The sequence below is a fragment of the Oncorhynchus mykiss genome, chromosome 2 (genome assembly GCF_013265735.2).
Source record: "Oncorhynchus mykiss isolate Arlee chromosome 2, USDA_OmykA_1.1, whole genome shotgun sequence".
In the NCBI taxonomy this organism is placed as follows: Eukaryota; Metazoa; Chordata; class Actinopteri; order Salmoniformes; family Salmonidae; genus Oncorhynchus; species Oncorhynchus mykiss.
In genome coordinates, this window is record NC_048566.1 from 42,526,127 (window position 1) to 42,552,645 (window position 26,519).

General features: G+C 43.4%; 1 protein-coding gene across 2 annotated transcripts in view; it reads left to right on the top strand.

The window, feature by feature from the left end:
• Positions 1–2,954: 2,954 nt before the first annotated feature.
• The window catches only part of LOC110489991 (ubiquitin carboxyl-terminal hydrolase 45), a 43,593-nt gene continuing 20,028 nt past the window's right edge, over positions 2,955–26,519 (top strand). For both annotated transcript variants that reach the window (XM_021563049.2, XM_021563058.2), the window contains exons 1-5: positions 2,955–3,235; positions 4,307–4,415; positions 4,688–4,857; positions 5,063–5,163; positions 5,467–5,567. In XM_021563049.2, coding sequence (XP_021418724.1) covers positions 4,313–4,415; positions 4,688–4,857; positions 5,063–5,163; positions 5,467–5,567 — 475 coding nt within the window. In that variant the 5' untranslated portion in view covers positions 2,955–3,235; positions 4,307–4,312. The remainder of the gene's footprint in view (positions 3,236–4,306; positions 4,416–4,687; positions 4,858–5,062; positions 5,164–5,466; positions 5,568–26,519) is intronic.

Here is a 26,519-nt window from a genome sequence, read left to right on the forward strand (position 1 = left end):
GGTTGTTTTCTTCTTCTTCTTCTTTTGGTTTTATGACGAACTACACACTCAAAAGATGTGTTGTCGCCACCAACTGGGCGGGGGTAAAACATTTACAAAATAAAATTCAACCCCTCCTCTCAGCCTCCAGTATTTATGCTGCAGTAGTTTATGTGTCGGGGGGCTAGGGTCAGTCTGTTATATCTGGAGTATTTCTCCTGTCTTATCCGGTGTTCTGTGTGAATTTAAGTATGCTCTCTCTAATTCTCTCTTTCTCTCTCTCTCTTTCTTTCTTTCTCTCTCTCTGAGGCCTGATGACGACTTGCTGTCCCCAGTCCACCTGGCCATGCTGCTGCTCCAGTTTCAACTGTTCTGCCTGCGGCTATGGAACCCTGACATGTTCAACGGACATGCTACCTGTCCCAGACCTGCTGTTTGCAACTCTCTTGAGACAGCAGGAGCGGTAAAGACACACTGAATGATCGGCTATGAAAAGCCAACTGACATTTACTCCTGAGGTGCTGACCTGTTGCACCCTCGACAACCACTGTGATTATTATTATTTGACCCTGCTGGTCATCTATGAACATTTGAACATCTTGGCAATGTTCTGTTATAATCTCCACCCGGTACAGCCAGAAGAGGACTGGCCACCCCCCAGAGCCTGGTTCCTCTCTAGGTTTCTTCCTAGAAGCCTTCTGGAACCTTCTGGTTCTGGTATTTCTAGGGAGTTTTTCCTAGCCACCTTGCTTCTACACCTGCATTGCTTGCTGTTTGAGGTTTTAGGTTGGGTTTCTGTACAGCACTTTGAGATATCAGCTGATAGAAATAAATTTGATTTGATTTGAACTCTAAGCGGGAACCCGAAAATTTACATAAATCCACACGCACTTCAACAAAAAAAGTAACAAACATATATACATTCCCGTCCCTTCAGTCTTTCAAAAACTAAAATACCCTACTCAGGCAAAGAAAGTATGGGTAGGTACATACTTGGAGTGTGTCTGAAAGTGGGCGTTGCATAAAAAAGTGGGTGGATCAACAGCCATGGGTGTAACATCAGTGGGTGGATCAACAGTGATGGGTGTAACATCAGCACTCCATTATTGGTTAGACCACCCATAGCCAGGTGCACCGTGGCTTAATGTCAACCGGAGCGAGCGGACCACCGGGGAGTGCCATCACTTACCCCTGGTTCTAGGGCTCCTTGTGTGCGTACTTTCTTCTTAAGTTGTTCTTCCTCCCTTCTGCAGATCCAGAACCAGTCCCAACACCAATCCAGATCTATTGGCCGGTCCCAGCACCAGACCACGAGGTGCGGAGGAGGGAACAAACACCCGACCTTCACCCAGAGCAAGTGGACCACAGGGGAGTGCCACAATTGACCTCCAGGTCTAGGGCTCCCTTGTGTCTGCTTGCTCTTCAGGTTGTCTTTCCTCCCCTCTACAGATCCCGACCCAGCCCCAGGTTCCTGTTTTCTCAGAGGCCCACAGTCCAAGCACCAACCCCTGGTTTTCCAGCCCTGTTACAACCACAATTTCTAACCTGGCCCCAACACCAACCCTGGTCACAGCACTGACCAACCAGAACTGTCACCTTCATCCAGCAATTGCCAGCTCAACCCTTCCCCTCCCCAAAGACACATTGTGGACTGACTGACGGACTGAATTGACTGACCGATTTTTCTCATTCCTTTTTTTATTTAATGATTCCTTCTTTACTTTTGTTTGGTTGGATTAATTTTAATTGATTACTTATAGTTTGAATTGTTGATTATTTTGAATTTTGAATTAATGTTGGACTGAATTTTTACTTGTTGAACATTTTAAACTGTAAATAATTTTGGAATAACTCTTGCTGCTGGCGATTCTCTTATCCACCTCTAAGCAGACAACACCATTCTGTATACTTCTGGCCCTTCTTTGGACACTGTGTTAACAAACCTCCAGACGAGCTTCAATGCCATACAACTCTCCTTCCGTGGCCTCCAACTGCTCTTAAATGCAAGTAAAACTAAATGCATGCTCTTCAACCGATCACTACCTGTACCTGCCTGCCCGTCTAGCATCACTACTATGGGCGGTTCTGATTTAGAATATGTGGACAACTATCAATACCTAGGTGTCTGGATAGACTGTAAACTCTCCTTCCAGACTCACATTTAGCTTCCTATTTAGCAACAAAGCATCCTTCACTCATGCTGCCAAACATACCCTCAATAAAACGGACTATCCTACCAATCCTTGACTTCAGGGAAGTCACCCAACTAACTCATCCCCATATTGTTTTTTTTCTTCTCCTTTGCACCCCAGTATCTCTACTTGCACATTAATCTTCTGCACATCTATAACTCCAGTGTCAAATTGTAATTATTTCGCCACTGTGGCCTATTTATTGCCTTACCTCCCCAATCTTACTTCATTTGCACACACTGTATATATACTTTTCTATTGTGTTATTGACTGTACGTTTTTTTATTCCATGTGTTTGTGTCGCACTGCTTTGCTTTATCTTGGCCAGGTCGCCGTTGTAAATGAGAACTTGTTCTCAACCTCCCTACCTGGTTAAATAAAAATGTTTACATAGCAGGTTAAGATAACTAATGTAGCAGGTTATGAGAATGAACGTAGCTGGTTATGATAATTAACGTGGCAGATTAGGATAATGAGTATACGTTAGGAAAATGGTTTGGGTTAGGTTTAGCTAAATGTAGCTCTTCAGATGCAAAATCGTTCACTCCCAGAAAGTGTTCAACTGCAAAACAATCAAGTACCGTCCTTCTGACTAACACGTGTGCAAAAGACAGAAAAGCGCACTTCTCAAATCAAATATGTAGTATGTTTACACAAGCATACGCTGATCATACATATTTTCTTAAGAATATAGCTCTATATTGTACTTTCCTTCCATCACAACTTCGCCTTTCCTGCTAGCTGTGTTTAACCTGAACGAGCCACCGTATTGCGTCACATGTTGACTTCAGCCATTTGACCATGTGACTTTTTGTGGGTTCAGATGCTAGCTTTTGATGTTCCCGACAGTTTTAGAAAGTCAAGATTATAACTGAAACTGTATTTTGCGTTTTGGACACTAGCCACAAGTATTATATGGACTCCATTCGAGTTTCTTGTGGTGTATGACCTACAATAAAGTTATTAATCGTTTGAAATAAGCTACGACGCTACAGTGTGTTGACATATTAGCTAGCTAGCTAACCTGCTAGCTCATTGGCCAGTTTAAGGGCAAAATCAAAGAGGTGAGTTGTTTCATGTTAGCAACATCATATTTTTTAAATCTTCATAGGCATTGTGGCATGCCAGCTAAGTAGCTAGTAGTAAAAAGCTTTAAAAACCGCGAACTCCCAAGTTAACTTGGCCAGCTAACGTTACAGTCTATATGGCGACCAATTTGACAGTACTAGTAGCTTACGTTAGTTAACTTGTCATGCACTGCGTTAGCTAAACGTCACCGTGGCTTAACTTGGTTTTATATTGTTATATTAAGTGTAACCCAGTTAAAATAGATTTGGAAACCTAATTAAACGTATTGTTTTCTGTTTTTGTAGCTATGGCCTAATACAAAATAGAGCTGTGTCATATGCTTTTACATCATGTTGAAATTGATGACTTTATAAATTAGTTGAATGAACCATTGTCGACATCTTTACAGAACAAAGCAGATTTCAGCTATTGTCGTTTAGATTGTTGTGTGTGACTGTGCCCTCCTAACGTTAGTTCACGCTGGAGACCAGGCATCATCAGTCTGGCCACTTTACAGCTTTTACCCACACTAGATTAAACTAATTCTAATTTTGGTGGCAATTCAAGACCATGACTGTGTGATTCTTTGAATCTGGTGGTGTGTTGGGGCTGGGCTGAAACAAAAGCCTGCACATACAGCAGCCCATCAATGCCAGAGATGCCCAGTAAGTAAGTAACCTTGCACAAGTTAGAATATAGATATCCTGTTTCTGTAGCTTGAGGCAGGTTGTTGAACACGTATATCCCCTGGACATGACGCTAGTCTATCGCAGGTCCTTACCCCCAATCTATCTACTTAATGTGGGGTGCCAAGCAGAGACACACTGGGTCCCATTTTTACTGGCTTTGGTATGACTCGGTCAGGGATCGAAATCCCAACCTTCCAATCTCAGGCGGACACTCAAACCACAAGGTCACTGAATTGGTTAGAGTTGCCCAGCCCTATACTAAATCATGCAGCAAAGCTCTTAGATTTGCCTTCAATGTTTTCTCTTGGCCCGGTCAGTTTTGGGCACTGCTTAAAACCCAGAGTAGTATTGATATTCCTATGTTTTTCCAATCTACAGCTACAGATGCGGCTAAAGGATCCCTTCTCCTTGAAAGCTGCCGACATGACTAAGCGGACTAACAAGCCGAGGAAGCCTCGAGATGAGGAGTCGTCGGACGAAGTTAGCGGTAAGATCATGGGAAGCTCATGCTGCCTGTTGTGATGAAAAAAACATATGTTTCTATATAGGCTGCCTAAAAAAGTTTAATTGACCCATTAAGTCTTCCGCATGTTCTGCTCTAGTAATGGCTTGTCCAATCATGTCTGATTCATTCTATGGCAGGGGATTCGTGTAGTTCAGATTACGCCTTTATTTGACATCTATTGTAAATCATGGTCATTAAGGGATTTGTAGATGCTGGGTTAGCGAGCAAAATCAATGTGACTTTGTGCTCCTCAGGGCTGACCTGCCAGCATGTCAGCAAGGCGGTAGACCTGAACTCAGTCAAGAAGGCAGTGACCTCGAGCATGTGGTCGATGTGTTCAGATTGCCTGAGGGAAAGGACTATGATAGATGGAGAGCCAGCCAGTGGCCACGACATCCTCGTATGCCTCAAGTGCGGCTTCCAGGTGAGCTTGGACTTTGAACGCTTTTATCTAAGGTGGGAGGATGAAGGTTTTGTCAGTATTTTGATGTATGAATTGCTGCACTTGACATGTGATCCAGAAATTAAACCCTGTTTGTTTCATTTGTAACAATCTGACCGGCAAAGTGTATGGATGGTGGTAGCCTATCAAAGAAATAGTGATCCAGTGATCTTTACCCCTTTCACAGGGCTGTAGCCAGTCAGAGAGCCAGCACTCCACCAAGCACCACCAAACCCTCCACCCTGAGTCCCATTGTATCACCATCAGCCTCGGCACCTGGAAGGCCTGGTGAGGACCCTACAGCAATACATGGAACATACAGATTATAACAGGACAACACATTTTTTTTTTAACAGCCATTCTGCCGTTCCAAATAGGCTGATGTAGCACTATTCCTGTCCCTTTGTGTTCATTGTAGGCAGAGGATCTTGAACTGAAAAGTTATTTGAATATTTACGTTTTGCCTCAGAATATCTCCAGTAAATGTTGTGAGCAGTAGTTATTCACACCACCTCAAAGGAATGACAATTCCGAATCAGTAAGCTGATTGCTTTGTTTGCTGCTCTCTCTATCTCTCCAATTCCTTCACAGGTGTTTTGAATGTAATGAAGAGCTCTCCACTCACTGCAATAAGAAGGCTTTGGCCCAGACCCTGGACTTCCTACAAAAGCACTCTGTCAAGGCAGCCTCAGGTAACACATTCAACACACCTGACAAGGCCACGGGTTGCCAGCCACTCAATGAAAGGTGATCAATTTCAGGTATATTTATGTGTAGACTAAGAGAACAGCAGGCTACCACCTGAAATGAAAAGGGGTGGGTAAACAGTGCTATACCGCACAAGGTGCTGCTACAACTCCCACTTCTTTTTAAATTGAAATATTGATGTTTCTTGGCTTTGACAAAAGCGCTGGACTGAATGAAGAATTTAATAAATGAGAACCGCTATCAAAAAAAAGCATTTTATCATTCTAGGCTAGAGCCTAGATTTCCAAGAAGCCACTTCAGCTTCCTTTCACTTCCATGTATTTTGAGTGCAATTACTATTGGTTTTCACAATATGTGCTAATACATAGAGATACAGGTTATTACTGAATGCAGAAACCCTCTGTGGAGACTCTTCTCCTCTACAAACTTACATTGGTGCCTGTAACTCCATTGATGTTCACCTGAAGATGTGGAGTTGATTGCAACACACCAACTCCCCCTGCTGGCCAAGGTCTTTTGGATTCCAAAATCTAGACACCTTTTTCTTTGCAGATGTGGCCCATAACATTGTTAACTAAGGAAGTGCATCACTTCTTTCATGAATGATTTGATACGCATCTAACTGCATGGGCTCTGATATGATACAGGAACGATGCGTTTTAGTTAGAAACGATTCGGTTTGATTAGGGGTGCAAATTAATGTGAAGCGATTCGATGCACTAAAATGTATTGCATTAACACATTTCTATTAGAATTCATTTCTGCTGCTGAAGGGAGCCCCATAACTGGATCTGTCTGAGGTTACTTCTCTAAGCTGAGTGGCCCCCTTTCTCTCTCTCTCTCTCTCTCTCTCTCTCTCTCTCTCTCTCTCTCTCTCTCTCTCTCTCTCTCTCTCTCTCTCTCTCTCTCTCTCTCTCTCTCTCTGTCTCTCTGTCTCTCTGTCTCTCTGTCTCTCTGTCTCTCTCTCTCTCTCTCTCTCTCTCTCTCTCTCTCTCTCTCTCTCTCTCTCTCTCTGTCTCTCTCTGTCTCTCTCTGTCTCTCTCTGTCTCTCTGTCTCTCTGTCTGTCTGTCCATGGTGTGTATAGGCAGCTGAGCCCAGACTGAGCATCTACCACCCCACTATCAGATTAGGGGTGGTGGAAATGTATACTTTTTGTCCCCCAACTTTTTATCTGAAATCACCAACTAATTAACTTGTCATTTTTACAGATTCAAAATGTTTTGAGCTAGTACTATGTCAATATTTATATTTAGAAATTAGCATGGCATTTAGCCAATTAATATTATGCAGCTTTGGATTTTACTCTGTCTCGAGAGCGAATGGTTTAGACAGGGTTCGTCAACTAGGTTATATCTCGGGCCAATTTCTTTCCTGAGCTAATAGTTTGCGGGCCAGAACATAATTAGTATATAAGTATATTAGCACAATTAGTTGGTCTACACTACAAATTGAACAACATTTTTGAACAACACGCTCATAAAATCCCCATGCCGCTATTCAATTATTATTTTTGTTTTTCTCTGTGTGTTGATTGGTGGGGGAAAATTGGTCTACGTAGCCTACTGTAGGCTACACTACTTTTCCTAATGTCAACATTAGTTCAGAACAATTAGCTTGATAGCAAGAGAAAATGTCGCTCTCAAAAAGTATCAAAAGAAAAGTGGATAATGAAAATGGAAGTTTCAGGGAAGAATGAACAGAGAGAAATGCGTTCATCTTACCATATTTTCCCAATGCCAAGCCAGTGTGTCTTAGTTGCAATGAAAATGTAGCTGTTTGCAAAGAATTCGATCTCCGACATCATTATGAATCTCAGCATAGAACTTTCAAAGTGGCCTTCCCGCCCCAGACAGAGGCTAGACACAAACATTGAAGCCTTAACTGCAAGTTACGCACACTGCTTTTTGGGCTGACGTATTCTGTCACTTAAACCGGTTAAATCTGTGGTTACAAGGAAGAGGGAAAACTGTTGTGGAAAAACTTGAGGCCTTTACTTCGAAGTTTGAGTTGTTCGATTTGGACTTGTCATCTGGAAGGCTACTGCACTTCAGCACACTGAAGAAACGACTGCACGCCGCAGTATTGTCACAGAGGTGGTGGAAGATTTCATCAAGCACCTGAGGGACAACTTCTCCACCAGATTTGAAGTCTACAGCAAGCCCACAGATATCATTGCGTTAGTATGTGATCCTTTCACAGTCCGCCCAGGTGGAGACTTCTCCTCCCTTGCTAAGAAAACGATACTCTCGCTGGATGAGGCCTCAATTCAAACTGAGCTGATTGAATTCCAGACATCGAGCCAAATCAGGGATGCACTCAGTAGTGCTGAGTCCTTGTGTGTTTTGGGTGGGATGCTCAGAGAAATACAGCACAATAAAGAAACTTGCATTTTATGTGCTAACAATGTTTGGATCGACCTATAATAGTACTCATTTTCCTCTATGTACGCAATATAGACTCACGACAGGGCACCGGCTTTCACATAAGTCAATCGAGGTCAAAATCACGTCCATCTCACCCGACATCCACAAGATCGTGACCGAGGGAAAATACTTTTCCGATTGAGTAAGTAGCTTAGTGGCCTATATGACTGTATTTAGTAAATACTAACATTATCGTGAGTGCTTATCCAGGGATATTTAGGTCTCAAGCTGACAGTATTTTCTGTTTGTTCTGTCGTTACGGGAACAGGCTATCCCGATACAGACATTCAGACGTTGCCTTTTTTTCTTTAAATTATTGTTTTTATTTATGCTACATTTTTGTCCTGTTAGGCCATTTTTTTGTTGTTGTTGTGAAAGATGCTGTTATGCGTCATAGTCTAAGCCTACCTCAGCCATTTGTTATTTTACATAGGCATAGGCTCGGAAGAAATAGACTCCAATTAAGCCCCCTTGTTGTTTGTGAAGTCAAATTAAAATGAAGATGATTATTTAAATGAATTACTCGACTGGTGTAGTTTTTCTCTGTATGTTGCTGTGCAACACTTGTTATGCAAGTTAGCAATATTTTCAGCACCAGGCGCTGTTCACCTTCTATTGATTGCACTGCGGTTGCAGTTTTACGTTTCAGCAGCACAACAAAATGTTCCACTGCCTGCTTTATTAGTTGACTGTCTCCTGCATTCTCTCCTCATGAATTAGGTTCAAATGTAACTTTTTCATTATTTAGGTTGGGTAACTTCCTTCTTGGGACATTGCATTTGGGAGGTTTTGCATCTCGGGTGCGAGATTTAAAAAAAAAAATATATATATATATATTATTTATTTATTTATTTTTTCTGAAAAAAAATATTCAGAATTCATTTGGGGGGCCAGTTGGGGAACCCTGGTTTAGACCGTTCGGAATTTAAGCTCTGACCAATGAATGCCAAATGATTGCTGTCCTTTATGAAGTTACGCTGTTCATGTAAAAATGACCATATACACTGACACTTTAAAGCAGAACTATTTCTTATGATGAACCTGAACAATCTAAATCAAATCTGAATGATTGAAAACCCCAATTGGCAGTTGGATCGGAGTTGCTGCTTCCACTCCCGTAGGCTACACAACTCCAGTAAAACATGCAGTACAATTGTCTACAGCGCATTTGGTAACAATGACCTCTAACAATTTACATTGGTTGTCACTCAACTAAAACAGCACTGTGTGCACAGTTGTTATCTGACAGTTGTATGCACTTACATGCATACAAGTTCGATAGGCTACTGAACTGAAGGAGAGGACGCAACAGATTTTTTAAAAATTGCTTTTTACATTTTTGTTATAAAACAATATGAGTAAAACACATCATTAGTGAAGGCGATTCTTAACATTTGAATGGGTTTTCTGACCGATGCATGCGTAATTTGGATCGGTTTGTACTGCAACAGATGCATTCATATCTTACGCATCAGTCCCCGGTTCAAATGTTTATTGGTGAGTCATTACATCCCTATTGTTAACCATCATGTTCTGTGTAGGTCAATAATCCTCTGAGAATGTTGCATGTAATAACAGAGGTATTACTGTGCAAATATGTCAACTAATAATTTGCCGTGGTTGCATCAGGTTCAAGAATGTTCAAAGCTTTGTTACAGCATATTTCTGCATTAAAATATGCACTGAGGTGTGTTTTTAAGTTGATGAAAGCTGTGATGACCTCCCCATTCATGTTGGTCAGGGCCACAGTATGGCATAACTGCTGACATCACTGAAATGAAAAGCTGCTGTTTGGAGGCCACACAGGTGGCAACAACTGAAAACTTGTGAAGTTGATTCATTGTACAGCTTTTTCTCCTATTGAAATGATATGTAATACGCAATTTGGTAAATTATTTTCTGAACGGGCTTGTACAAGATTCATTTCCTTGGAAATTTCTGTATTCCGTCTTTTCTGCACTCACCATGACTGTTTCATGATTCTACCTCTTCACAAAAGTGGTTTTGTAGCCTAGCCATGCGTATCCCAAACTGTACAGACCAAGCCAATTCCACCTTGTCCCAGCCAGCTGAGCCACCCTCACCCAGGCCACCACATTCTCCTAGACCCCCGCCCCCATCTCCCATATGGTAGATTCACCTTCCTTGTGATGCCCTGTTTATTAAAGTTCCCTGGCCTAAAGACTACCAACTGCCCTTACTGAGCTGCCCTATGGATGTTTCCTGCCTGTCCTGAGCCTCCTAGCTCTGCTGCTCTTCCTCCCGCCTGCCCCATGTTCATGTCCAAGCTTAGGCTGGTCCACCACAGTCAGTCAGGCAGGCTGTAGTGTTGCGGGAGTGACGCTCCAGTTCCCCCCCTGTGCCGCATGGCCACACTCATTAGTGGCATTATTCGCTTGAGCGACGCTCCCCGGCTGGGTTCCCTGAAGAACGAGAGCAGCTGGGTGGGGTCCGGCCACTGAGCTGAGCCCCCCCCCCCTCTCCCACAGTCCCTCCCACCCCACTGTGCCCCCTGTCCAACGCTGCATGTCTCAGCACCTCTGGGAAGGGCCTGTGGGGCATGCTTGTGGGAGCCAGGGTCCAACAACGACGACTCCAAAGTGCTGGAGATTAACAGCTGCAGCGCATTCCCAGGGATGAACACACTCAATGACTGGACACACACACACACACACACACACACAAATTCCTTCAATTGACAAGCATTTCGCTATACCCACAATAATATCTGCTAAACACGTGTATGTGACAAATCAATTTTGATTTGTTTAGAATTGTATAGAATGTGTGAATAGGTACATTATGTATTTTTTTGGTATCTGAGTATGTGTTGGGCTTTACAAGTCTCTTCCTGTGTCTTTGAAATCACAGAATGGTGCTGTACCTCCAGTGTTATTTCCCCAGCTTCAAGGGCACTGCGGTTTGAACATACCAGTATCCAATTAGATTCTCCAATCCTCCTCTCACTTGCCTTAACAAAGCGTACAGGACTACACGGAACTGAAATTCCATATTGTTCCCTCATAAATTACTTTCACTCTGGTTGTGATGGCAGAGCTGGGCATTCCTTTTCAAGAAACATGGTGTTCTCTCTAGATAATTTCCTGTTACCCATCTACTCACTCAGTGGAATAGACAAAACCTGCGCGATGCATCAGTCACATGTCAATGTCCCTGATCCTTTGTTTTTTGATCAGGACCTTTGAGTCTGTGGGGGTGGCAGGGGTCCAGTGTTGAGGGGTCACAGAGGGTGAACACTGCTGGGCGCCAACATCCCTTCCCCTTTACCTCTACATTACCTGTTCCCTTTCTTCCCACCTGATTGTTCCACACCGGCTGGGAGAGAAAACAGGCGGCCATTGTTGCGGTGAAAATAGACTGCTGCTGTCAGATGGGGAGCTGGTGAAATTGCATTTCTGCTTGAAGGCCAGGTTTTAGGCAGAGTCTGTTTTTGTATTCTCCTTTTACCATAGACCCCAGGCACAAAAGAGCCCCAGCAAGAATTTTTCTAAATCCATAATAGTTTTGTACAACAACAGCTCAGGGAAGAAAGAAAATCTATTAACTGTACTCTCTCACCAACAAGGCCTTCAGCTCAAGTACCAGAGTCCCACTAAAAGGAGACATGACCTCAGGGAGCTAGTCTTCGGCTTGTAACACAGCTGGGGTGTCTTTGTGGAGGAAATTAAAATGTTTCCTTTGAATAGGCATCAGAGCTTGGTGCTCGCTGCGTTTTGCCCATTATTTTCTGCTAGTGAGAAATGTTTCCCCCTCTCTTTGTTATTAGTGTACTTGCAACAGCAAGGACACACACAATTGTATGGAATCTTTACTTATTACTATTATACAATTATATTTTTCTTCCACATGCCTCTCCTACATATACCAAAACCGATGGCTATACGTTTAATAGATTGCTTGTGCTTTTTGAGCTGATACATTTTAATTACATTTCTAAGACCAGCGTACACTCTCATAACGTCTCTATGACCACAATATTTCTGTATTTTATGGTCAATAGAATTTTTAGAAGTATAAGAACCACAGCTCGATTTCTAAAGCTGATGACATAGAAATGGGGATTCTTCAATACCAAACAAGAGAACCCATGTCAACTTTGTTAAAGGGGCAGTGCAGTCAATAACATGATTTTCCTGTTTTCTTAATGATATTTCACCACTATGAGGTTGAAATAACCTATGATAATGCCATTTTACTAGTGTAAGAGCTTTTTGTATTTCAATTTCAGCATGTTTAGGTGGGATGGAGTTTTTGGCCCCAGCATGACATCACAATCTGATCTGATTATTCTGACAAATAACCAGTCATCATTTATTTGCATAATGTATCCTCCTACTTTGAAGGGGTAAGCGGGGTAGAGTCTCTAAAAAACTCTAGATTAGAGTCTAGTTGATCCTATCTGCCAATCAGGGCTGTGTATGTAGAAATGTTGAAATTTGTATCGAACATACCGACGCGATCAGTGTGACGACCCTCCCACTCTGTCTGCCGAATTCTTTCTCTTTGCTCTTGTTTTCCTTAATAGGATGTCGGTGGGCGGAGCATGGAGGGACCTCAGAGAAATGGGACACACCTGGGCTCGGGTGTGTCCCAGGAAAAATGCACCTCTTCCCCATTCGTTGGGGGAGACTCTCTCCATGCAGACACCTTTATAGATTTTGTTGTGGTATTTTTTGTGGCCTTTTGGTTGTTTGCTTTGGCACCTTTCAACACCCGCTTTATCACATTTATGCATGCAAAACACTCACATACATTACTGATTACACACACTATTGTTAATAGTATTTCATTTACTTTATTTAATAAATATATTTTGTTATTCCTTGTCTCCACGTTGTCTCCCTTTTGTTACGAACTTTGAGCCGGTTCGTGACAAGTGGGGGCTCATCCAGGTTAATAAGGTTGGTTCCTAGACATTTTTGGCGTATAGCATTTTGTTGCATTATGAAGGACTAATACTAGTGTCGTTTGGTTTACTAGTATGTGTGTTGTATTTGGGAGAAAATGTGGAGTTAATGTTACATTCTGTAGGTGCTTTGTTTGCATCTTTTGTTAGTTTTTGAGTTTGGTGCCAAGTACTGGTTGTTTGTTTTTGGTTAGCTTGACACTGCGGTGGATAGTTTGTGTGCTGCGTTGGAGTGAGTACATTGGTTAGTTTCCAGGCCCCTGTCCAGCCTGGAAACTCTTGCTCTACTCACTGTTGGGACATCGGTCTGAGGTGAGTACAATCGGCTGTGTACCTCAGCGGGAGATTTGGATAGGGTAGTGATACTCGCTACCCGGAGCTGTAGCCTTTTTCCCCTGTTAGGCTTAGCGATGTGTTTCATTTTGGAATACGTTGGGCATGGTTATTTTGTTTTATTTTTGTGTGGTGTCTGTGGACTGAGCAGTTGTCTCGGGGGCACATCCGTGGCTTGGGGGAATCTGCCAGAATGCTAGGTGGTTTACTTCCTTGCCAGTGGGCTACAGTGCGTAATTACCCACCGCAAATCTGCACGAAGACTAGGGTTCAGTTATTGTAGGTTTTGGGGAAGCTCCATATATATCTCATCTCTCTTCTGTGGTGCCCAGTGTGATTGTCACTTCTCTTGTGGTCTGGTGTGTTCAGCAGAGGGGAAGAGCGAGATGATATATATATATATATATATATATATATATTTTTTTTTTACATCTGACTATGGCTTTCCATCAGAGGAACTGTTAGAATTATGTACTTAAGAACAGCTGTTGAAGATTGCTGAACACTAGAAGGTTGAAATTAGTGATAAACGTCTAAAATATTCTATTAGGTTAATATTAAAGGCCAATTTGATGGAGAGTGGTATTCTTGAAGTTACCACTGGGGCAGCCTCTGCTGAGGACTTGCCGTCTCCCCGTAACGTTACAATGGCCGCTCCATCTGTTAGTCCTAGTAGTCTTCTTTTTGAACAGCAGAAATAACTGCTTCTGTTACAGCTAGAGTATGATCTTGAAAAATATGTAAAGGAATTGGAATTTAAACAGGATTTGGAGCGTGCTAAAATCAAGCTGCAACAAGAGTGGCTAGAGCTGGTTAGGGGAGGTAAGCTCTCAGGGGAGAGATTGCTCTGAGAAGGCGACCCAGATTTACCTAGGGGTCGTTCCTATTTTGGTCGTGCCCCGGACACATTTGATATCGTTGGGAACTTACGGTTGTTGCCTAAATTTAATGAGAAGGAACCTGAGACATTATTTTTGTTATTTGAGGAGTTGGCCTGATTCTGACCCCACTTTAATGTTGCACTGTGTGTTGACTGGTGAAGCGCAGGAAGCATATTCAGCTCTTGGTGTCGCTGACAGTGTCAGTTATAAGGTTAAAATGGCTGTGTTACAGATTTATGAATTGGTCGCTAAGGCTTACGGCCAACGATTTCGAACTTTAAAAAGGTATAATAAACAGACTCATGTTGAGTTTGCGCGAGAGTTATCTTCACAGTTTAATCGCTGGTGTTCCACCACTGCAGTTATGACTTTCCAAGGGCTGTGTGATCTGATTATGCTAGAGCAATTTAAGGACACAATCCCTGATCATATAGCCACGTACATTAACGAACGGAAAGTAAAAGACTACCGCTGCGGTTTTGGCGAACGAGTATGTTTTGACTCACAAAAGTGTCTTTGCAGAGCCCCATATTTGGAGTGAGTGTGGGCGTTTGGAGAGATTTGGGCCTCGTTCACAGAGATACTTTGGTTCACGGGCAGAGTTTCATTCAACTAGGGTTCAGCCTGACTCCTGTGGTAAATTTGACTTTGGTCAAGAGTGTCACTACTGTCAAGGTTCAGGTCATTGGAAAAACGGATGTCCTGTTCGCAGGGCTGGGGGTAAATTCAGTATGTGTGCTAAGCCTACGGCGTTGGCTGTGCCTGTTCCACATCAGTTCACTCCTGACATATTGTCTCGTGCTCAAGGTGATATGAAAGTCCATATTGGCCCAGACTATTTACCTTTCATTACGGAGGGTTTTGTGTCTATGTTAGGGAGTAAGGCTCTAGTGCCAGTTAAGATCCTGAGAGACACAGGTGTCTCTAAATCGTTTGTGTTGGAGTCTGTGTTACCCTTCTCTGCTGAGACTGATTCGGGGAATAGTGTTCTAATCAGGGGAATAGGTTTGAACACTCTGTCAGTCACATTGCTTAAACTGATGTTGGATTGTGGACTGGTGAAAGGTGAGGTTGGTGTGGGGGGTGCATCCTTCATTGCCTATTGAGGGTATCAACATTATCCTTGGGAATAACTTGGCTGGTGAGCGTGTATGGCCTGTCGTTTATCCATCTCTAGTGGTTTCCACTAAGCCGTCATTTGTAGGGATTCCTGATGAGTGTGCAGAGTTTCCCAGAGGTGTTCTCTGCGTGTGCAGTGACACGTTCTATGAGCCGTGGTGACCTGGTTGCTGCTCCGGCTAACGAGAATACCACAAAGAAATCTGTCACTACTTTCCCTGTTATCCCGTTATCTGTACCCCACTCTGGTCTAATCAAGGCGCAACGGACTGACCCCACATTAGAAGAGTTGCGTGACCAAATTGTGCTTATGGAACAGTTGGGAGATGTCGCCCATGGCTATTTTCTGCAAGAGGATGTCCTGATGAGAAAGTGGGTGTCTCATGGTAGTTGTTTTCTGGGGGAGGTGATTAGTCAGGTTGTTGTACCAGTTAAGTTGGTTTTGACAACATCCCACAATGACGTTGCTGGACATATGGGTGTGAGGAAAACCTACAATCGCATATTAAGAATTTTTTGGGGCCTTGGTTGAAGAGGGATGTTGCTAAGTTCATCCAAACTTGTCACACCTGTCAATTAACTGGTAAACCTAATCAAGCTATTAAGCCGGTACCACTGTGTCCTATTCCTGAACTCAGCCAACCTTTTGAGTATCTGATTGTTGACTGTGTTGGTCCTCTGCCTCGTTCTTTACAGGGTAGGACTTACCTGTTCACTGATGTCAGACCACTAGGTTTCCTGCTGCCTATTTTCTCTGGCCTATCACGACTAAGTCTGTGCTAAAAGCTTTGACTCAGTTTCTCTCACTGTTTAGAATCCCTAAGGTCATTCAGAGTGATCAAGGATCTAATTTTACCTCTAATCTGTTTGGTCAGGTTCTCCCAACAGCTCCATATTAAACACAATTTGTCTAGCGCCTATCACGCGCAAAGTCGAGGAGCGCTGGAACGTTTCCATCAAACACTTAAGTCTTTGTTGAGAGCTTATTGTACTGAGATGGACTGGGAGGAGGGGTTGCCTTGGTTACTGTTAGCCGCTAGGGAGGTTTCACAGGAGAGCACGGGGTTCAGTCCAAGTGACCTTGTGTTTGGACATGGGGTTGCATGGACTTCTATCTGTTCTCCAGGATGACTGGAAGTCTCCCGAGCCACCTCAGTCCCTGTTATCTTATGTGTGTGATTTCCGGCGACGCCTGTACACCGCTGGTGAAATGGCTAAAGAGATGCTATCATCTTCACAGGAGAGGATGAAAGGCGAACGAGCCTCGTCACTTTAGTCCAGGTGACCAGGTTCTTGCTCTGCTGCCAATTGTTGGATCTTCTTTTCAAGCCAAGTTTCAAGGTCCATATATGGTTGTGCGCCTGTGCACTGAGCATTTTAAATGGCAAAAGGTGGCTCAGGGAAATAAATGATAAAAATATACATTTTGAGTTATTTTAATGAAAAACACAGTGATGATTTAAAAATAAAATGAAAACGACTGCGTACGGGCTTTACTATGGCTGCTCCCACCTCAATCTTGCCATTCATACAAAATATATTGGTTACTCTACTATTGTTTCAGCAAAAACTTTAACTTTCTAGTTACTGGTGTTATGTATTTTTTGTATTTAGAAAGTTGCTTGCCACAGTGGAACAGAATGTTGTACCTGGTGAAAGATAATGTTTTTTTTCTCTTGACAAATAAACACAATTTGTACTATAGAAATATTTCCCTCCCAGAAGAGACAAATACCGTATTGTGCAATGCATTCCATTTATATAATGGAGCTAGACACTCTTTCTCTTTTTGACATTTTGGTTTTATGTGTTCAGCCCTTTTCATCTAGGACCTTCAACCCTGAGAAAACAATGTATTTATTCTCTGTGCCCATATACATGGCATCTCTCAAAGGATACAACTCAACTCTTACCATGTGACATGTTGGAGAACCCTGTAGTGTTACAAGTTGGCTAGATTTTCTGTTTTTGGGGTCCCTGGTCAACCCGTAAGAACCTTGTTTAAATCCAGGGTTTCTGTTCTACATGTGATGTAGTGTTGGTCTACAGTCAGTCCAGTGGGCAATGTCCATAAGAAAAAATATTTGACCCTGGTGGTCCCTTTTTATGAAGCTAATCAAGGGTGCTTCTGTAGTTTTTCCCACCACTGCCCACTAATGTAGGCAAGCAATGTGGCCAGCAACAGCTTGGAAAGTGTGTGTGTGTGTATTTGCGTGTGTGTTTTGCATGTGTAGGTTTAACATGGCAGTGGGCTCTTTTGGCCTCAGATGGCAAGAAAGCAGGCTTTTCATGCCCTGCAGTCACAACAAATGTACAAATTAATAAGACATTTGGTGTTGCTCAGCCTTCCCCTTGACTGCCTGTTTACTGCTGAGTGACGAGAGCTGTCCTTGGCTCTCCACTACGGTCCCATTCTAAATGGTGAAAGGAATCAAACAAGTCTCTCTGCTTCAATGTTTTAATGTGAAGACACTGCTTCATAGGCTTTTGAGGGAGTATGTCAAATGAGAGGTCATTTAGCTTGTCTGTTGATAAGTTAGGTTTTGGATATACATTTTTCTTTAGCCTAGCCCTATGCTGTGGCTGGTGTATTCAAGTTTTCAACCATAGTTACAGTACTCTGCTCTAGACTAATAGCTACTGTAGTGATTATTTTATATGTCAACATCCCGAATATGTTTCATACAGCGCGTCAATCCAGCGAGTCTTGTAAATTCTATTTATAGTTCAAAATAGTTTGTGGTGTAATGGCGGTATATTTGATCATATGAATAATCTCTATCGTCTTGACAAGATTTGCAATTTATTTTGTGAACAATTGTTTTTTTTTAGATTACACAGGCATTACAACAACAAAAAAATAGCATTTTCCTCATTTTTAACCCCGCCACCCTAATCCCTAGCAACGCATACTATAAAAAATGTGACTCCAACGTAACCACGTCCTGAAAACAAGCCAACCATTTCCTTATATGAAGGTCATGTGGTGGCAACCAGTGCTGAACATGTTTTTTTTTGTTGGCAGCAGTCAGCCAAATCTTGCACTGTTTGTTATTCAGCTGCATACCTGATCCGTCATTAACAGAGGAATTTGTTCAAGGGGTACAGTTTTATCAATCGTGTCAGAGGGAATACCGTCCTCCAGAATTAATCAGGACAATCCCATATCATATGTTAATAGTCTGTTTTGGAGTCTGTTTTGCATGAAATCTTACAAGTGTTGTGAAGTATGACCAATGAGCTTCAAATGTATTAACTGATCGTTTGGGTTCTTTGAGTGAAATATATTCTCCTAGACATTCTCCCAATCAACAGCCTCATCAGTAGTCATATCCTAAAACCCACGCTTTAACAATTGAAAGATCTTTCTGCTTTAGTAATTGAAGATGAGAGCAATTAACTGACACATCAGAGTGAATTTTTACATTCCCGTCCAATCACAGGAAGCCTTCCCAAACGCATACCCCATGGAGCAGATGCTAAGCCACATGACTGTTTTGCTAGAACGGACTGGAATATGTTCCGGGATTCCTCCGATGGCATTGAGGAGTACACCACATCAGTCATTGGCGTCATCAATAAGTGGATTGACGACGTCGTCCCCACAGTGACCGTACGTACATAAGCCATGGATTACAAGCAACATCCGCACTGAGCTAAAGGCTAGAGCTGCCGCTTTCAAGGAGCGGGACTCTAACCCGGAGGCTTATAAGAAATCCCGCTATGCCCTCCGATGAACCATCAAACAGGGAGAGTGTCAACACAGGACTAAGATCGAATCGTACTACACCGGCTCTGACGCTCGTCGGATGTGGCAGGGCTTGCAAACCATTACAGACTACAAGGGGAAGCACAGCCAAGAGCTGCCCAGTGACACGAGCCTACCAGACGAACTAAACTACTTCTATGCTCGCTTCGAGGCAAATGACACTGAAACATGCATGAGACCAGCTGTTCCGGAAGACTGTGTGATCACGCTCTCCGCAGCTGATGTGAGTAAGACCTTTAAACAGGTCAACATTCACAAGGTCGCAGGTCCAGACGGATTACCAGGACGTGTACTGTGACCAACTGGCAAGTGTCTAAACTGATATTTTCAACGTCTCCCTGTCTGAGTCTGTAATACCAACATGTTTTAAGCAGACCACCATAGTGCCTGTGCCCATGAACACTAAAGTAACCTGCCTAATTGACTACTGACCCTTAGCACTCACGTCTGTAGCCATGAAGTGCTTTGAAAGTCTGATAATGGCTCACATCAACAACATTATCCCAGAATCCGTAGACGCACTCCAATTTGCATACCGCCCCAACAGGTCAACAGATGATGCCGTCTCTATTGCACTCCATACTTCCCTTTCCCACCTGGACAAAAGGAACACCTATGTAAGAATGCTATTCATAGACTACAGTTCAGCGTTCAACACCATAGTGCCATCAAAGCTCATCAATAAGCTAAGGACCCTGGGACTGAACAGCTCCCTCTGCAACTGGATCCTGGACTTCCTGATGGGCTGCCCCCAGGTGGCAAGGGTAGGTAACAACACATCTGCAACGCTGATTCTCAACACAGGGGCCCCTCCTGTGCTCCCTGTTCACTCATGACTGCACGGCCAGGCATGACTCCAACACCATCAATAAGTTTGGCAATGACACAACAGGGGTAGAACTGATCACCGACAATGACGAGACCGCATATAGGCAGGAGGTCAGAGACCTGGCCATGTGGTGCAAGGACAACAACCTCTCCCTCAACGTGATCAAGATAAAGGAGATGATTGTGGACTACAGCAAAAAATGGATCAAGCACGCCCCCATTCTCATCGACGGGGCTGTAGTGGAGCAAGTGGGAGTTTCAAGTTCCTTGGTGTCCACATCACCAACAAACTAACATGGTCCAAGCACACCAAGACAGTCGTGAAGAGGGCACGACAAAACCTATTCCCCCTCAGGAGATTGAAAATATTTGGCATGGGTCCTCAGATCCTCACAAGGTTCTACAGCTGCACCATCGAGAGCATCTTGACCAATTGCACCACCGCCTAGTATGGCAACTGCTCGGCATCTGACCATAAGGCACCACAGAGGGTAGTACGAACTGCCCAATACATCACTGGGGCCAAGCTTCCTGCCATCCAGGACCTTTATACTGGTGTCAGAGGAAGGCCCTAAAAATTGTGAAAGACTAGAAAGACCACCCTAGTCATAGACTTCTCTCTGCTACTGCATGGCAAGCAGTACCGGAGCACCAAGTCTAGGACCAAGAGGCTTCTAACCCAAAGCCATAAGACTCCTGAACACCTAATCAAATGGCTACCCAGACTATTTGCATTGCCCCTCTCCCCTCTCCACACCACTGCCACTCTGTTGTCATCTATGCATAGTCACTTTAATAACTCTACCTACATGTACATATTACCCCCGTACATTGATCCTGTACCGGTACCACTCTGTGTATAGTCTCGCTATTGTTATTTTACTGCTCCTCTTTAATTACTTTTACTTCTTATTCTTATCTGTATTTTTTAAAACTGCATTGTTGTTAGGGGCTCGTAAGTAAGCATTGTACTGTAAGGTCTTCTGTTGTATTCGGCGCATGTGACTAATAAGATTTGATTTGAGTTTCAATACATGCATTTCCCCTAGATTATCGACCCCTTTTGCAGACCAGACTTGACTCAAATGCTTCAGTACCTGAAGTAACAGCCTGGTTATGCCACAGAGGAGTATGGAGATGCCTCTTCCAGTTACCACCTATTCACTTCTCAACCCTCCTAAAATTATATTTTGTATTGGAGATAATGGGACCATAATATAACATGCATTTCTTGATAGTTATACCAGAAAATAACACATAAAATAACATATTGTAAACTAATAGGAAAAACGAGTACCTCCTCAATAGTTCTCCAAGAGACTGATGTAGACTGATCGAACCATGATCTAAGTCGGCGTAACTGGAAAAACTGGTGGTAAATATAAACAGTTGGTTATGCAAGTCCCCCATTTCCCTTCGTTCGTTGTAGTACCTCAAACAGGATATTTGGATGTTTGGAATGACAAAGGTATTTACGTACAGGTTTATCAATCCTTACCCAATAACCTAGTGGTGGAAAGAGAGGGATCATCATTGTTTAGGAAATGAATACTCATCTTTATGGAAGCAAACCCTTGTTTGTAAGGAAGCAGGCAACTTCTCCCAAATGTTTAGATCTTGTTCAACCTCTTTTGTAAATTTTCTCATAATTAAACTTCACCAAACCATGCAGAGATGTTTTGTGTATTAAAGATGCACTATGCAGAAATTGCTCTGCCATTTCTTGGTTGCTAAAATTCTAATAGTTTGCCTAATTTCAGTTTATGTGACAAAACAAGCAAGTATAGTGTAGAGGATTATTGTACCATCTAAACCTCTGTGAAATATATTTTCCAATATCCAAAAATATTGTACGATCCAAAAATAGCGTACGATCCACGGACCATATCCATAAAATGCTTTCCCAAACCAAATGTCCTTAAATCCGCCAACAATACTGCCATTTGAGCCTGTCAAAAGCCCTTTTGGCATCTAGTGACAGCACAGCGCACGGTGTGTCCAACTGTTGTTTCATGTATACCGTGCATTAAATGATGGACTTAGATTTGCGCTATTGAATTATTGCGATAGTAGCTTGTGTCCACAAATTCCGATATGAATGCAACATTCAGGCATGCCTGCTTTCTGGTCCAATTCCTTTAAGGTTTTTGGAGATGTTTAAAAAAAATATTTTTTCATAAAGAAAGCAAACAATAGCAATATTTTTTTCTCTCACTTGTGTGAAAAATAGCTGGGAGTCGAGGAGGAAGTCAGCAGGAGGGGGGCAGACAGGGATCGTGATCGTTTAGTCTGCCCTGGGGACAAGCTCCACAGTGTCACTGCTGCCCATATTCGGTGGCTGAGCAAGGAGGGCCAGGTGGTGGTTCCCGAGCACGGCACAGTCAAGCGTGGGCACAGTCAAGCGTGGACACAGCGCATGCTGACATTTTGCCTTCCCCGACTGCTGCAGGGGGAGGAAAAATCTGCTTTTCCATATGCTTGTGCTCGTTGCACCCCTTTCCCGGGTCCCTGGCAGATGGCTCCCTGAACATTGTTTACCTTCAGTGGCAGTCCCAGATGAAGAGTGTATCCATTGGCATTCCCATTCTGTCCAGTTTTCCCCTCTCTCCTTAGCCAAGGAGCCGGTCGGAATACTCTCTCACACACACACACACACACACACACTTGTATAAACAGGTACATTCTCACAAAGCTACATACCCATCTCGTCACATATTCCCCATCGCTTACAGATTCCAGAAAAAAACGTATCGTATTTCTCTAACTTGTTCTCTCATTCTACCAGAAACTACCCTGTCCACACTTGTTTGCAGTGTGTTGTGTAGTGTGACCATATGGGCCCCTCCCTGATGTCTGTTTAGTTCCAGACAGACAGACCTCCAGATGTTTCCAGTGTGGCGGCTGGACGGACAGATGCTTTTGGCTGGACTGGGTTGGACCAACACTCCATTCAATGGTCCCAAGGCGGAACCCCGCCCCACTTGGTCACCGAGACCATCACAGTGCCAGGCAAAGAACATCCATCTGCCATAAATCCGAGTAATTATCATCAATATTGGATGTTTGACATTCCCAGTCAACGTTTTAGCTGGATCACGAACTGATTCTGTGGTGGCAGAGTTGATCTAGGGGGGAGGTTAGGGGGGGACCATCCACATCCTCAGCCTGCCATAGTTACACACCTTTCCTGATCTCTGTTATGGGTTTACAAACTGGGTCATACTCAATGGTAGTGATTGGGGGGAGAGAAAATGATGATATTATATTGATATTTGACTAAATATACATTTGTAAAATATATTTATACTTGGTAGCGGTAGCTAGCGCTAGTCAGCTGTACTTGCGCCAAAATGTTTCATCCTATAGCTTGTTCTTCATCTTTTTAAAGTGAGCCAACATGTTTTCAGTACTTATATTCTTGACTGATCAAAACTCATTTTCTCATGGTCTCTTGTCCCTCTGCAGCAGACATATTCTGTATAGTGAGCAATATGTTTGGAGCATCAAATCGCAATAAAATCACAGTATCGAATCACAATACATATAGAATCAAGAGAATCGCAGGGAGAATTTCTTCAGGGAGCATGTGCAAGGCCTATGTGGGGTTTTTTTGAGGAGAGAAATGGTGGGCAGGAGGGTCGGTTGTTTTCACAATGAAAACTTTGGGTTAAGGGTCATGTCGTCCATGTCTCTCTCACCTTTCCCTTGTCATGCTGGGTGAGAGCCGGAAGCGGACTGGCCTCATTGGCTTGGGGAGCAGGGCAGCAGCAAGGGGTCCACTGCTAACTGAGCCGTCTGTCTGGAAGTGCTGCTGACAGATACCAGAATACATGGTCCTGAGACCTCAAGGTAGCTTAACCTCCTCTAACCAAGCACATGCTGGTTGGGTTTACTCATGGTACATGCAGCTATGGCAATCTCCATTTGATACCATTTATATGGTGAAATACGTAGGTACTGCAGGTAGCCCCGTATCCTGTCATCCAAATAATAACAATGTCATATAATTATGGTCATAAAGATAATGTCACATACTGACATTGAGCACCTAAGATGATCACATTTCTCATGTCTTCCCATTTCGAAAATTTCAAATCAACAGAGAGAGACTGACAAAGGCATGGCCACCCACCTTTTCCTGTCTCTGGTAGTCTTGTAACACTGATTAAGGTACACATGAGAAGTGTGCGTTAATTCACTGTTAAGCAGCTTGCTGTCTCCCGGAGCATGAAAGAAAATGGATAAATTGTGTAAGTGGTGTGTGTTATGGGTTGGGGGAGGGGCAGGAAGGCAAACGGGCACAAAGGGTGCTTTCTCATCTCAACAGCCTTGGGTCCTCTCACTTGTTTTGTTGATTAATGCCTAATGTGACGGAACAGCACTTGTCTCTCCCTCCACAAATGACACTGATGACAACAGAATATTCAAGAAAGGATGGCCTGTAACGTTTGTACTAGGTCCTAGCATGACAGGTATATAAAATCAAGCACACAGCCATGCAATCTCCATAGACAAACATTGGCAGTAGAACGGCCTTCCCTGAAGAGCTCAGTTACTTTCAACGCCGCACTGTCATATGATTTCACCTTTCCAATAAGTCAATTCGGCAAATTTCTGCCCTGCTAGAGCTGTCAACTGTAAGGGCTGTTGTTGAGAAGTGGAAACTTACAGGAGCAGCAACGGCTCAGCCGCGAATCTGTAGGCCTCACAAGCTGACAGAACGAGACCGCTGAATGCAGAAGAGCGTAGTGCGTCTGTCCTCTGTTTCAACACTCACTACCAAGTTCCAAACTGCCTCTGAAAGCAATGTCCGCACAAGAACTGTTCATTGGGAGCTTCATGAATTGAGTTTCCATGGCCGAGCAGCCACACACCATGCGCAATGCGAAGCGTTACCTGGAGTGGTGTAAAGCTTGCTGCCATTGGATGCCAGGAAAACGCTACCTGCACGAATGCATGGTGCCAACTGTAAAGTTTGGTGGAGGGGACAATGGTCTGGCGCTGTTCTTCATGGTTCGGGCTAGGCCCCTTAGTTCCATTGATGGGAAATCTTTATGCTTCAGCATAAAATTACATTATAGATGATTCTGTGCATCCAACTTTGTGGCAACAGTTTGGGGAAGGCCCTTTGCTGTTTTAGCATGACAATGTCCCCATGCATAAAGCGAAGTCCGTACAGAAATGGTTAGTCAAGATCGGTGTGGAAGAACTTGATTGACTTGCAGAGCCCTGACCTCAACTCCATCGAACACCTTTGGGATGAATTGGAATGCCGACTTCGAGCCAGACCTAATCCCCAACATCAGTTTCCAAACTCACTAATGGTCTTTTGGCTGAATGAAAGCAAGTCCCCGCAGCATCTAGTGAAAAGCCTTCCCAGAAGAGTGTTATATCAGCAAAGGGGCGACCAACTACATATTAACGCCCATGATTTTAGAATGAGATGTTTAACGAGCAGGTATCCACATACACTACATGACCAAAAGTATCTTCTGCGTGTGTTTGTGTGTTTTTGTGTTTGATTTCATCAAGACAACCATGTATACTTAATGATGTCAGATGTGTCAAGAAGAAGTACCTTATCACTCTTTCGCCTCTTAGGGGCCCGATTTGCCCTGTGTTTCAGTGAGAAAGGTTTCTGACTTTCCTAAAGTGTTTCTTAGCATTACATCCCCCTCGTTTTGTAGATAAGAATTTTGTAGAGAGATGTACTTAGTTTGTCTCAGCCAGCCATACCCCATGCTTTGAGTGTTAGACTAGTGCACAGAGCTGTCAGCCTCCTGACTACTCCCCAACTATAATCCCCCAGTCCCTGCTGGCCTGCTCTGTACTGACGACTGCCTCCCTCCTTGCTGAGTTGGGACGGTCATGGAGGAGTAACAGCTGGACCAGAGAGCCGTCTCTCCCTAAACAGCGGAAACTTCTCCAGCTGTCATCTGCTCTCTCCCACATGACCCATCTCTCCTTCCAGCTGCAGCCCTGGCCTGCCGCACTTTAACCCACTTCCACTGCAGAAGACCATGTTTGCAGTTTGCTCCGGTGTGTGTGTCTGTGTGCTGCTTGGAACGGGACTGGCCCCCACTAAGAAGCTACCCCAGCACATAATGGGTTAAATGCAACCCCTGGCTCCCTAAACATACTATTAGGCTCTAGTCTCACAGGAGATTGAGAGACACTTTAGGTGTTGTTTTTTCTCTGGCGACCTCAGAGAACTTGGTTCGTACGTAAAGTTTCAAAATGCCTTTGCTGCACCAAGCTACATCGATATGGACAAACTCTCTTGCAAGGTGACGCCATGCGAAGAAGAAAAAAAACGTGACATTTTCACTGCACTTGACATACTAAACGAACAGTAAGTGTATCTTAGCTCAAACGTTTTTCAGTGCATATACAGTGCATTCGGAAAGTATTCAGACCCCTTGACTTTTTCCACATTTTGTTACGTTACAGCCTTATTTAATTATTTTTATTTTATAAAATCCCTCAGAAAAAAAGCAAAGCCATGAGGTTGAAGGAATTCTTCGTAGAGCGCCGAGACAGGCTTGTGTCAAGGAACAGATCTACGGAAGGGTAACAAAAAAATTTCTGCAGCATTGAAGGTGCCCAAGAACACAGTGGCCTCCATCATTCTTAAATGCAAGAAGTTTGGAACCAC